At 42.3% G+C, this 14164-nt stretch overlaps 1 protein-coding gene and 1 long non-coding RNA gene across 3 annotated transcripts in view; both read right to left on the bottom strand.

Annotated features, from left to right (window-relative positions):
• Positions 1-14164, bottom strand: part of OSBPL1A (oxysterol binding protein like 1A) — an 80194-nt gene extending 66030 nt beyond the window's left edge. Inside the window, exons 1-4 of one of the 2 annotated variants that reach the window (XM_042029616.1) lie at positions 13866-14164; positions 13589-13753; positions 8165-8287; positions 1512-1597 (exon numbers count right to left, since the gene is read on the bottom strand). In XM_042029616.1, coding sequence (XP_041885550.1) covers positions 1512-1597; positions 8165-8285 — 207 coding nt within the window. In that variant the 5' untranslated portion in view covers positions 8286-8287; positions 13589-13753; positions 13866-14164. Of the gene's footprint in view, positions 1-1511; positions 1598-8164; positions 8288-13588 lie in introns of both variants that reach the window. The other variant, XM_042029627.1, reaches the window with a different exon arrangement.
• On the bottom strand, positions 3897-5964 carry LOC121665478. The gene is made up of 2 exons (XR_006016372.1): positions 4126-5964; positions 3897-4019 (listed from the first exon to the last, which is right to left on the bottom strand). It is a non-coding gene; the product is annotated as an uncharacterized LOC121665478 (long non-coding RNA).

Genomic DNA, 14164 nt, shown 5'->3' with positions numbered 1-14164 from the left:
TTACCTGAAAGGAAGAGTGTTTGCCACACTGCAGAGGCACTGTTCCAAGAAACCAAGGAATCCTATCCTCCTTTCATTAAGCTTTTCTTCTACACCACTCTACCTAACCTCTCAAAGGGTGAAAAAGAGGGCAGGGCATACTAAACTTCATCACGTATTTTTAGATCATGTGATTTAGCCAGGTCATTGCTGCCTGCCTAAAGTTAACTGATGAACCTGACTAGATCCAGAGCTCTGTACCTGGTAATGCCTCCTTCACTTGCTCTTTGAGCACAAAATCTAGGCACAAGTACACAGACACACTTATACATGCCTAGCTTTCAGAAGTGCACGGCCTCACTTATTTCTCACCCTAGTCTTTAAATAATACCCTTTCAAGAACCCTATCAAAGGAACACAAAGTACAAAGTTACATATACTCCTCCAACTCTTGACGTTGGATGCTTGATAAATGCATTAAGTGATAAAACTTTACCTTTTGCTTTAAGTAGCCCGCTTGAATTGAAAATGGCATTATTTACTGAGCAAGTGTGTAAGCTAGAGAAGAATTTCTCAAAGAAATCTCAAACTTGTTTCCTCCTTTAAAGTCTGGATTATGGCTGGCAGCTTTTATTCTTAATGAAATTCAAGTTTAGATTAGCTTTGCACTTGAGGCTGTTTATCACACCCCTGCCATCTACAGCAAAATCTTTCAAATATTAAAGAGGGTCTAATATAATTAAGGTTGGTTGAAACTACCCTGAGAGCAAAAAAAAAAAAAAAAAAAAAAATTCAGTCAGAAGCCACATAATCACTGCATTTGCAGTTGTTAAGCAAATACAAACACATCAGTTTTGGTAACAGAAGTCCATTGTTTCAAAATTCATCACACAGATCATTATTTCAAAGACATTAGAAAGAAATAATGAGTCAAACTGTTAGCCTGTGCCTGAAAGAAACACATACAAGCTACTTTGCACAAAATTCTGTGCATACTTCTATACACAACATGGAATTAGATAATGCAGTTTTTCTGCATTTGAGACACTTCACCCTTTTCTAAAGCTCCGTGACTGAAATTGCCTAAACTGAAGTACTTTATGTACTACAGTAAACTAATCAAACGGTTGAAGTAATTGCATTTCTAGTACCACACGCTGGCTTACTCTACACAGATACCCACTAAGCTTCAAAAAACCTGAACTTTCACAAGTGCATACTATATATTACACGTCCTCAGTTCCTACACACAGGTAGTTACTCTCCAAGAGAAAACCAGTTAAGTATCAATAATTGTAAAAACTACTCAGAGTAAGGGCTGTATGCTACTGTATATCCTTCCACTGTCACTATTTTGGGTCCTTCTAAACCAGGCCTATCTTAATGTCACAACAGTCAGTTACCTCTGTTATGTGTAGATAAACTGTAGGAGTGGCTCTGCCTCTCTGCAAAGCCTCCTTCCTTCTATCACAAAAACCTGAATAAACACCAACTGCTTCTAGCCTTACACACAGAGGAAAATATAAATATACCTTCAGCAAATCCTCTACCACAACAGCATGTCCAAAGTAGCAAGCAAGGTGAAGAGGTGTCCAACCCATATTAGATTTACTTCTGCCTAAAAGACAAAACAGGTAAATTAAGTTTTGGTCACACAGCACAAAAGAGATGTTTGTCATGTGCTTGGAGGTTGTCATGGATTACCATTCTTCACAGTAGCAGAGGAGCAAGGAAGCTGGACACATCAACACTATTAATATTACTTAAATTACTAAATCAGGAGGCAGTTTGAGAATGCTGGATTCAAATTTTAAACAAAAAACAAACAAACACACACAAAAAACCCCTCAAAAAACCGAAAAACCCAAACAAAAAGCCCCCCAACTTTCTGAAAGGCCAAAGTCATGTAGCCTGACTGGGAATAAAACTTTTATCTGCATGTAACACCTTTCAACACTAGCAAGAGGCTTCAGTTACTTTCATTCTTCATTCACTACGAAAATGGCACATGCAAGTACATTTTTCTCTTGTTTATCAAAAAAACTCTGGTTTACACAATTTTATTTTCTTCACACAAATGAAAGGTAAGACAACCCATCCTTCAAATAAAGGATCCAAAATAAAACAGGTGGAATGACCTAATGTTGAGGCTTTTTGTTATCAGTTTTTTTGTTGTCTTGTGCTTTACTTGGTTTTAATAAAGACAGCCTAAGTCATGAGCTTTGAAATCTTTATGTGCAGTAGAATTCATGTATCATCTACAGCTCTAAGTTGCAGTGACAAATCACAGACAGGAAGCAGGCACAAGAAAATATGATTTATGCTTTAAAGAGCATTTAAAACATGACCTGGAGGACTGGCTGTATGAAATTCAACAACTCTCCTATAATCACTTTTTTAAAAGCAAGATATTAAAGCATTAGAGATTACTAAGGTTAACAACTCACTTTACTTTCCAACTGCAACACTCAACTGTATTAAGCAAAGGCAACTTGTGCTTTGTTTTTACTAAGCAACAGACCCACAGCACTACAGTGTCAGCTGAAAGCTATCATTTTGTACTTGGAAGAAAAATGAAAATAAGGCAGTAGAAATTGTTTTGAAATTACTGCCACCACTAAGTTTTCCCCTGTCATATAACCTCAGGTACTGAGGCATGGAACATGCACAACATAAGTTTGCCCTGAGGAAACAAGCCACAAGCACAAAGAAAACAAACTGTTCATCTTGAAAGTTCATCATCTTTTCTGCTCTCATATTAAAAATTAACATTAGAATGCGGTTCAGAGCTGAAATATTTTCCCATTTCTTATAACTGTTTCCAGCTAACATTCCTGCCCTTTATTGACAATTTCTTTTGTAATTTGATTATCTTTCTTCTCAACTCCTGTTGTTTCCAACCCCAGATTTACATCTCTCCCTCACTACAATCTGGCCTAAAACAGAGCTCCTACTCTCTGGCACTGACAGGCCAAAGTATCACAGAAGATAAATACTGTGTGGATCACTAACTCTGGGGCTATTTATGTTGGATAACAAACTAAAGGGACATCACTCATGCCTCAGTCCAGTAGGGAATAAGATTCATTCAAAGAATACAAAAGAGATCTGAGTTGCACTGAATTCATATAATTAGCCCAGAACAGTCATTAGTTAACAGCACTGACAAGATGGTGTTGCTGCCAAGGAATCCAGTCATGAAAAAAAATAACCAGGAACCTGTCCAGATTTGGAGTTCTTACTGAATAAAGTAAGAACAGACCCTTGTTCTGCATCCACTCAGAATGTTTGCATTTCTGATGTTAGCTGACCATTTATTTCTCAAGCTTTTGAGGTGTTACTTCTCTTCAAGTGACCACAAGTGTTTGCACCTTTTTTATTATTATTTTAAATCATGACACCATTATGCAGGGGAGAATGAAAGGATAGGAAAGGAGAAAAAATGTAATTCCATTAAAAACAAAATTCCTCTCTCCCTTACACCCAGCTCTTTGCTTTAATGTCAGTTAACTCTAGTCTCAAGTGTCACCATTTGTTTAGAGAATGGAGACAAGGTAGGCAGTCATTTTCCAGCCGTGGGCTGCTAGGCCACTGTGCAGTCATTCAAATGTGTATTTTGCCATAACACGCTACTGACTGTTAACTTTACCTTCCAGATTTTTTACTTTGCAAATTCCTAGATATGCTATTTTCTTGTATTTAATGAGAATGAGCCAACAATAGATGGCCTTAGAAAACATGATTATTTTGGATGAAACCTGGGTTTGTTACTGTTTTAATGCAGATACCCTCTTTCCAAAGCAGTGAACTGAGGAACCTGAAAAGAGAAGTTCAGATAATTTGGCTGGATTTTCCTCAAGCAAATCCTGCTTATCTGTGAGCACTGACAGGGTAGAATACAGTCACAACAGAGCAAGTGCAGGAAGCCTGAATTTATTTTCTCTTCCTTCACTTTGGCTGAAATTGTGATGTTTAGGATCACTGTTGCCAGACTTGACTTATGAGTATACAGCACACCCAGCCTCAGATACAGCTCCACTCTGAAAAGACAAGGAGAAGATGTCAAAGATAGGCTTTGTCACCCAGGCGCATTAACTTGTCAGACCTACAGCTACCAAGGCACACCCTGCAGGAAGTTTACACTACCTCCAGTACAGCCTTCCACCTGCTCCAGAAGCACTTTATTCCAAGCCACGTGGCATTGCCATATCAGATGCAAATCCTGAAGCAACTGCTACAGCTCTGAAGACATTCCTCATACCCTGACTTTCTAGGGACATCTATTATCCAAGGTAATGACAGAAGCACAAGAAGCTGTCAGGAAGAGAAGGAAGATTGAGGGCTGCAAAAAGACAGTCTACAGTGTGTACTTTAGTTAATCATCAGGTTGTTATGTGATTACTATCTGGTAGTACCCAACAGATCATAACTTGTAGCAAAACAGTATTGCTGTCAGAAAGCCGGGGTGTACAACCCGGTGCGCCGTGACCTTCCGAGAGAGAGTCCTGCAAGGAACAACTCTTCCAGGGCGATGGCAGGCCTCCCTGGGCAGCAGGGGATTTCAGCAAGTGTAGTGATTTCTCACCTACAAGTGATTCCAGCTCTTGTGATTCAGCTCTTTGTGAAATCACCCAAGGCCAACTCAGGGATAGAGAGACAGGAGCCTTGTATGGCAATTCCACAGAGGTAGCTTTTATGGTCCAGCAACCCCTGTGAAGGGGAGGCCAGGGACAAGGCTCCCTGCCGAGGGGCAGAAACAAGGAGCTGTTTATGGGAAAGGCAGGGGGTGGGGTAGAAACCAACCAGCCAACTGGGTACAGGCTATTACCATATAGAAACAAGGCATGCTGGCGGTGGCTCACTACATCACCATGACCCAGAGGAAGGTTGTGTATCTCTGGGGAAAGTCTTTTTGCCCTCAAGCCTTTCTCCTCTAAGGAGGTGCAGAGGGCTCTTGTGCCAAGGGCTCACAGCCCTCCGCAACTCCCCCTTCTTTTTTTAACCAAGAACACCTCCCCAACGGCCTTTTTAAAGCAGCATAAAAAACACGAGAACATAAGCCATACAGTAAGAATTACAATGAAAATCTACAAAGCACCCTTAACTAAAAAAAGTGCCCACCCTTGGAGTCCCCACTGTCCAAGAAAGTTGTTGACACTGTGATTTTTTCTTTTGTCTTGATTTGGTGGACTTGATCTTTTAGCAGCTGGATGTTCTGTGAGATGGAGTCACTACATGAGGTTAAATCGAAACAGCACATGCCTTCAAAAATCTTGACAGCCATGTCCATGGGCTAGGAGCAGGAAGTCGATGGCTGCCTGGTTTTGCAGTGTCGTGTGTTTGGTGGTTTCTTCATCTCGGAGGAGGTTGCTAAGGGCAGCAGATGCTGCACTGGCCTGCTTGCTAAGGCAGCACCCCAGGTGATTTAGCTCACCAAGGGCTTTAGCAGCGGCTACCCAAGGTTGAAGCAGGGAGACTGCTACCCTTTTTCCTTTACTCCAATCAATAACTTGAGAATCACAATTTTTGTCATATTCCATATACAATCATTTTTGGCATGCCAGTCTGTGTGCCGAATTATTCTTTAAACCTTGGAGTATCGTAACGTTTGGGGTGAGGGTAATAAGCTGGCCAAGGCTACAAGGACCCTCTTGAAGGCGTGAGGGATCCTGGCCCATGCCCTGTCTCCACAAATAAGAAACACTCCCCAGGGCAACCCTTTGGGATGGAGTGAGGATGAAGAAAGTGTATGACTGGTGTAATTGCACCAATTTGGAGGATTATAAACTTTGTTATTTGGTGATACACTTTTTATGGGTAGACCTAATAAGGTCAAGATGGTTAAAATGTTGCTCAGATAGTTTATAATGAAATTGCACACAGTAAGGAGCTTTGGAGGACCCCAATAAGTCCAATTCCTGGGGTTCCTTTGGTGCCTGTGGAAGAATCTTGGTCCACTCATCCCAAATGTCTACCGGACTGGGTTTCTTACCTGTATATGGGTATTCATGTGCTGCTAGAGGAATCCCTACCAAGCATGTTGACAATGGGCTGTCTAGGTTGCCTATGGACAGGCACAAGTTATCTTGTTTTAATGTCCTTGCTAGGGCCACCCAGATATTACGGCTGGGCTGTGGGACAACCAAGCTGAGGGCCTGTGGCGTTGTGAGGAGTGTCCAGGCAGCAGTGAGGGCAGCACCAAGGTAGATAGGTCTCATCTTTGGACAGGGATGGGGCTTCTGATAGGGAATATAAACGAAAATTTGTTAGCTTTGAGGTGAAGGGGAAGGGTTGTCTTCACTTTTTCTCCCTCCCTTTCCAAGACAGAGGAGCTTGGCTAGTGAGGAGGCAGAATGGCAGGGGTAGTTATACAGCAGATACTGTTTGGCCTGAATTTTTCTTAGACTGTTTCCAATGGAATACTCTATGGGAGCAGAGTGAAACAAGTCAGCCGCTGAAAAGTGACTTCAGAAGAACACAGATTTAACTCTGAAGTTTCACACAACTAGAGCAGTTCCCCCAGAAAACACTAACTAGACTTCTGTGACCTCTAACACTTAGAAGAATTGAAACTTCAAAAGCAGAGATTTCACTGTAAACAAAATCCGTATTTGGAACTAGTTTAGGTTAAATACAATATCATGAGCACATTCCTTCTAGCTTCCTAGAGCCCCCATTAGCAAGCAAGTATTAACTAGCTGGTATGTATTGTTAAACTAGAAAAAACAGCTAAGCACTATTTTTCACTTCATTACCTGAGTCTCTTCTATGCTGCAGACCTTCTGACCAGAGACCCATTTGCTTGATATAATAGATGGCAGATTATGCCATTTCATTATGCTTTTTTGACTTCAGATTATGTGCAAGAACACATCAGAGACACTTTGAAATCTCTTCTAAGCACAAGAGACTTCAAGAATTTATTTATGGGCACCGTTGCATGAATCTTAAGGTAATTTTATTCCAACTGTTTAGGCACTATGCATCTTGAATATTTACCAAGGACATACTTCTAAAGGTGGAGGACTTCAGCTTCATCAAGGTATGTTTGGTTGCCCTTTAAATTATGAACTAGCTCCACAAAGACGAAGTAGCAAGAGCTTTCGTTTCACAACTTGTTTTTCTGAGGCAAGTACATTAACCATTGAAAAAACAAAACACGGCTGAGTAGTCAAACAAAAGGATAAGTAAGCTCATGATTAAGAATGAGACTTGGGAAAGGGATAGAGCTTGTTCAGATAACAGGAATCCCTGCCCTTTAGGGCAAGGGTTTCCCTTCTGTTACGGCTGAGAGGAAGCACAGTTGATCTCCCCCTCTGTAGCTGCTAATCAGTTAAATGCCAAACAACAGAATATCAGCCTGGGGAGAAAAAATGGGATACACATACACTTTTTGGAAGCAACTAGAAACACAATTGTGTAAATAAAGAGAAATATAAAACTGCTAAAATAATAAAGAAGTAAGGTAGTCTGCAATTGCTAGCAAGCTTGCAAATCCAGTACCAGTTTTAAGTTTTAATGCACAGCAAGCAAGTTGCTGAGCCACAACTATGTTAGCTACACATGAGCAAAACTTCAGTGTTGGACAAAGACCCAGACACAGATGAAGACCAGTTTTAGTTTCTTCTCCCAAGTAACCCAGTATTCTGCTAATAGTAAAAAATATACATTTGTCCCAAACATTTTTGCCAGTGGCAAGAAATGTAGCACTTCTACTGTGTGATAACAAAACACAGGACTAAAAAAAATATAAAAATAAAACTAACTCACACCAAGCAGAACACAAATGACTGACCTGATCTAATCTTCTCTGCAGCCCTGCTGCAGGCTATTTACCTCCCTAAACCATCCCCGGGCACTACGGTCTGTTTTGTTTAGTATTCTAAAGCTTCCAAGTTGGCATAAGCACAAACACAGGCAAAAAGAGGTACTGATTCCTTGTCTTGTTGACACTTCTAGTGTCTGTGAATTACATTGAGGTTTTCTGTACGCTGCAACTATCCATACTCTTATTATCTCTCCCCTATGCAAGTATGTCCTCAAGTCATAGCGTAAAAGCTGTTTAAGTGGGTTTTTTATTACTCTACTGAGCACTCCAAAGAAAGCAAGATTATACTATCACTATCAGTTTCACTACGTGTGACTTCAACAGCGAGATTACAAACATTTGAGGAAGGCTACTAACCTTTACAGTTGATATCAAAGCTTATTTCTCCTTTGTCCAAGGTATCCAACAGCCGTTTAACTTCTTCAGCATTTCCATTTCTAGCATCATGGAGAAGCTGCTGTTCTGCTTCTGTAGTCATCTCTAGTAAAAGATACGAAAGAACAGATTTTGCAATCTCTTATACTGCTGTAAGTTACTGCTTAAAATTACATCACTTTTCCCTGTTATTTAATACTAACCCTGTTATGAGAAAGATAACTATTCTCTCTGTGGAACACATTTAATGCGCAAGCTGTTGCAACAGTCCAGCACTCAGGCTACTAAGAAGCATTAAAATTCCTCATACAAAGCAGTTAAATAACCAAATACCCATGTTTTCTTGCTTCTCTGTTTTCTAGATTCTAAGGGTGGCCTGGGAGCTGAAGATCTATGCCACAAACAAGGCAAGCTTTGCTACAAGCATAACCAGTAAGCATTTGCTTTTTCGTTACAAGGCTTTCACCCTTATCCCTCAAGGTTTCCAAAGACAGCAGGAAAGGAAAAGAAAGGTAATTTATGTACATCCATTAGCCCAAATATTACTTAAGAATTAACTGACAGGTATTTTGGCTGCTGACCGTGGGGAACAGAATGTCTTTGCATGAAGGTGTCAGATAACCATCAGTGATTAGTACTATCATCTCTTGAGCCTGAGTACCTGAGGCCCTGCAACCTCGACTTGAAGGGTAATCAGGGACTCAGACAACTTTGTAGATTTGACCTAATCTTTAAGAAACACAAATAATACAATATAAGGAAGTTAACACACAATTGTAAAAGATCACTAATTAATTCTAATCCTACCATTGCTCTTGAACTACAAAGGAAAAAATGGTATTTATGTCTTTCAAAGAAGGGAGAAAACAAAACCTTTTAACATAACTATGTTACAGATCCCTACTAGACTGGGAGCATTAGACCTTTAGGCAAGCAATACTGGTACCTACCAGGTCTGCTGATGAATACTGTTACTAAGTGATATCTTAACCAATTTTTTTCCCACACTGAAATCACAATCTGAAGTTAGTTTGCCTTTTTTTTTTTTTTAAATGCTATTACAACAACTACCAATTGTATGAAGTTTAACAAGTGCAAGTGCTGGACTCTGCATCTGGGACAGGGCAACCCGGGATGTGTGTATAGACTGGGGAATGAGATGCTGGAGAGTAGCAGTGCAGAAAGGGACCTGGGGGTCCTGCTCAATGGCAAGTTGAACATGAGTCAGCAGTGCCCTGGCAGCCAGGAAGGCCAAGCGTGTCCTGGGGGCATCAGGCACAGCATCACCAGCCGGGCAAGGGAGGGGATTGTCCCACTCTGCTCTGCACTGGGGCGGCCTGACCTCCAGTGCTGTGTGCAGTTTTGGGCACCACAACATAAAAAAGACATTAAGATAACACAGGATGTCCAAAGGAGGGCAATGAAGATGATGAAATATCTGGAGGGGAAGCTTTATGAAGGAAGGCTGAGGTCATTTGGTTTGTTCAGCCTGGAGAAGAGAAGACTGCTGGGAGAAGTCATTGCAGCCTTCTACATCTCATGGGGGAAAGCGGAGGGGCAGGTATTCTTCACTCTTGTGACCAGTGACAGGACTTGAGGAAAAAGCATGAAGCTGAGTCAGGGGAGGTTCAGGTTGGGTATCATGAAAGAGTTTTTCACCCAGAGGGTGGTTGAGCACTGAACAGGCTCCCCAAAGAAGCATACAGCACCAAACCTGAGAGAATTCAAGAAGTGTTTAGACAATGCTCTCAGGCACATGGTGTGACTCTTGGGGCATCCTGCATAGTGCCAGGACCTGGACTCGATGATCCTGATGGGTCCCTTCTGACTCAGCTTATTCTATGGTTCAACTAGACCTAGATACAGCAATGCCCTATTTAAACACACTGCTTTTAAGATGTGCCAAGAAATTATTTTAAAAACAGCTTCAAAAGACTGTGCTCCTATAGACAATTTATTGCTGTTGATACAATAGGAAATAGGAAAACAAGAGGCTCTGTCCAAATTTAGTGTCTCCACTTTAGTATGTTCACTAGGTTTACCAGATCCTGCAGTCAGTTAATGATTACTGGCCTCACACAGTTAGCTTTCCTATACTAGCAGAGGTTTTGATTGGTCCCACAAACTGTTTACACTCTGCTGTTCTGGACAGGCAGCTTGATTGCACCATGCACACTCACAGCTTAAATAGATGCAGGGAGCTCTTCGACTTTTCTTGCTGAGTGGCTTCGATAAGAAGCCACTCAGCAAGAAAAGAGACAGTGAGAACACTGGGTAAGGAACAAAAAGCCTGTAACAGATCCTGTAATATTCAAGACTGAGGCAGAAATCTAGAACAGGACAGACTGCCAAGGAGCTAACAATACAGCAAAGACAGGTTTCCCTACCTTTTCCTCAATCAGCAAAGGGGGAGAGAGAATCCATTTTCAAAGAATTTGACAAAGACTAAGCAAGCCCTTTCTAGCACATTTCAGAAGAACAGACTGGATCAGTCACCTGCAATCTACCACAGACAATGGATACAAATGCCTTCTCCAGAAGTGGTTAGTCAGCACTCTTGTTCATGCATGCTTTTCAGTTCTACCAGAAGATTAAACAAAACAGTACTAGTTCTTCTAGCAGTCCTTCAAGCCCTGAAGCTACTTTTTCCTTTAAAACATTTGTGGAGGCAACACAGCAGAGTTTATTGTTACTGGGGCAGGTATAGCTTTCCTCAGTGAATCAGATCTAGCAGTGTCTAGAGAATGATCAAAATCATGTATGTTAATGTATTATCAGCCTGTAATACTATCTCTGAAGCTGACTGACACAGTTTCAGTGGGACACAGAATGCAGCAGTGAGAACCACACAAACCAAAGCTAAGAGGACAGTTAGACCCATTTTTCTGGCTTAGCCATCATGGAGAGGGGGGAAAGAAAAAAAAAAGCTAAGCTCATCCTTCATTTTCACCCCTTCCCACACAGTATTGCTTTAGCCATCTCTCAGACAAGAAACACACTCCTATTATTACCCTGTATCACTTGTCAACATCCCACATACTTAGCAGGTACAAATAGCAGTGCACTTTCAATGCATTAAGGACCTGCTGTTTCCATTTGATATTGATGAGAAGGAAGAAAAGATTGCTTGGGAAAGAAACCAAGACGCTGATTCAAATAAACAACTCTTGTATGCAGCAAGGCCTGTTACGTACATGACCAGAATCTTAAACAGCTCAAGATATTCAGAAAGTTCAATCACTATATAAAATTACTTGCACAGTTTTTCTACCACCAAATACTCATAAGGTTAAAATCACTGATTTGTTTGTACTCTTACAGCAAACATTAGCAATAGAGTAACATGCATAGTAAGATGGTCTGTCTGCTTCACTGGTTTAGTCCCCAAAGACCTTGCTGTTTAGCCCAAGCCTCCAATTTCAAATACACATTGTAAGCCTGAAGCATGCAATGATGCAGAAGAAGAATGACTGTCTGGCTATCAATCATAGTTAGACGGATCACTCACGTGAAAATGTTTCTACAGTTGGGGCTGGAAAGCGAATCTGCATGCAGTTACCCATCAGACAAGTGGTAAAGAACGAAGTTTCAGCTAACGAGCTCAATGACATGCCTAAATGAAGCTGGCAGCAGTGAGGCTCTTAACAGAACCTTTTATACTCTTGTAAATACTGTTTTAAGCAACAGGATTTGCTCTCTAACAGAGATGAGAAACCACCAACACAAGTCTGAGTGACAAGTTTAGAGTATGGAAACAAATCAGTACACAGGCCCTTGCAAGCAGTGTGCACTTGCAGTGTACTTTGTACACCTATACTCCCATGCAGACAGGAGTTTATTTGGTCCCATGACCCACCATGAAGAGAGATCCAAAATCCCCACGACAGTTTTGAGGCACCAAGCCAGGCCATCATCACTGAGGGAGAAACTTAATTGTTTGGTTTGGAGTTACTAGCCTTAAGACACTACCAGCAGGTTAATCTATATGAATTGTGCTGCCTCTATGCCAGTCTACCAGCCACTTAAGGGAAAACACATCTTTCAGTCAGTTGTGCTGCCATTATTAGCTTATTCCATTAATCAGCTGATACAGGTTAAATTGCCCTTCACAACCCCTGTTTATGCCTTGTGCCCTTGAAAGGCTTGCAGGGCAGTCTCCACAGTCACTGGTACATCATGACACACCACCACAAAACACTATTTAGCATCTCCTCTGCAGCTGAGATGTGACTGCAAGGCACTACTGTTGAACTCATTAGGACTACCAGAGCAGTACTTGACTGCTAATTGAATCTTATCCTTTAAGAAGGTATAAAAAATAGCACTGAGATGCTCTGCTTTTATCTTCTTCTACGAGACCTATGCCAGAGTGATCCTGTCACACTATTACAGGGTCTGTCTTCACACAGCAGTTGTTTCCTACACAGAGAGAACAGGTTACCATTCTGCCTGCACACCTACTTAAGGGAGTTTTGCAGAATACTTCAAGACAAAATGCCACTTAACTACCGATATACAAACTACCAACTTTACCCCGCTGCTAGGATAAAGTCCAAGCAAAAAAAAAGCTCCTTTTCTCAAAGTGATCTACAAAGATCTAAAGTGCCATCCCTGACTACGAGGCAGCACTCTTCATAAGACTCACCTGCTTTTGCTTTGATTTCTTCTCCTGATGAATCCTCCAGCCATGTACACAGCCCAGAACAATGACAATATACACTAATTAGAATGAGTGGGTTTCACTCATATACAGCTAGAAAAGTAGGAGAAGCAGTACTAGCACTAGCCAACTTAACATTAAGGCTCTGAGGCAACAGCCACTGTTGCATAGGAAGCTTTCTCTCGTCATGACAAACAGTAAGGTTGGCAAAAAGCATAACATTGTCTAGTGTTTCAATAGATCTCCCTCTAGCAATGAAAATTAGATTCCTGTAGGAAAGGATGATACCCGCTCAGGAAGATTTTTTACGTGTCCCAGCACGCATGCACTATGATGTGATGCTTGCAAAGAAGGCAGACAAAACGCACCAAACCGCACAAACAGACAGAACCTGTCTACAAACCCACACAACACACTGTACTGGCAGGAGCTGCTCCAAGAAGAAAGAGTGGCTCACTAGAAGCATGAGTGATGTTATCTAAAAGTAGTTGTTTCAGTCTTCGGGTAAAGGGTTGTAGAAGTTGGTCACGCTTCTATGACACAGTCTTCCTGTGAACGCAGCACCTCTCTAAAATCAATACACTGTTTGTTTAATAGCAATTAACACATCTATTCAATACCACTCCCAAGGAAACACTACTTAAACTAATCCTCGTTCTTGGCCATCTCCTGGCTGTTTTCCGCACGTATTTTAGTCCTGTTACATCAAAGACTTTTTTTCAGCACAGGCACTCCGAATAACTTACCCACAGCTCGTGCGAAATCTCACTCGGATCAGCAGACAGGCACAGTCCCAAGCAGTCAGAACTTCAGCAGAACCGCCTGGAACCGAGCGGCTCGTTCCGGTCCCGGTAATTAAACACTTTTTAAGGCGAGTCAGGCTCACGTGTCGCAGTAGCTGCGCTCCTTGCCTGCGGGGAAAGGTGCGCTCAGACCTGAGGGCACCGGCCAGCGCCGCGCCTGTTCCAGGGAAGGGAACAGCGGGAACAGGAGGAGGAGGAGGAGGAAGGGGCACCCACGCACAGCAGCAAGCGACGACACCACTTCCCAAGGGCCAGAGACCACCCCGGCCCCCGCCTCTAAGGCCGCCTCTGCTTCGTGATTCGAGCCGATCCCGGCTTTGGGCCGTCCCCACAGCCCGCACAACAGACTCCTGAGGGGGGAACCTGTGACACCCCCACCCCCGAACACGCTCCGGGCGGCTGCGGGGGAGAGGCGGCCACGGCAGCAACAAAGCCAACGCCGCCACGGGAGGGCGGCGCATCCCCCGCCGGCCCCGCCACGGAAGGAAACCCGCTCCGGGCGGGCGGGCTGACCCGCCG

This window comes from Corvus kubaryi, unplaced genomic scaffold (assembly GCF_017639235.1).
Source record: "Corvus kubaryi isolate FWS band 111438036 unplaced genomic scaffold, C.kubaryi_AGA036_p1.0 132, whole genome shotgun sequence".
Classification (NCBI taxonomy): Eukaryota; Metazoa; Chordata; class Aves; order Passeriformes; family Corvidae; genus Corvus; species Corvus kubaryi.
This window is presented reverse-complemented; position numbering and strand designations above follow the sequence as displayed.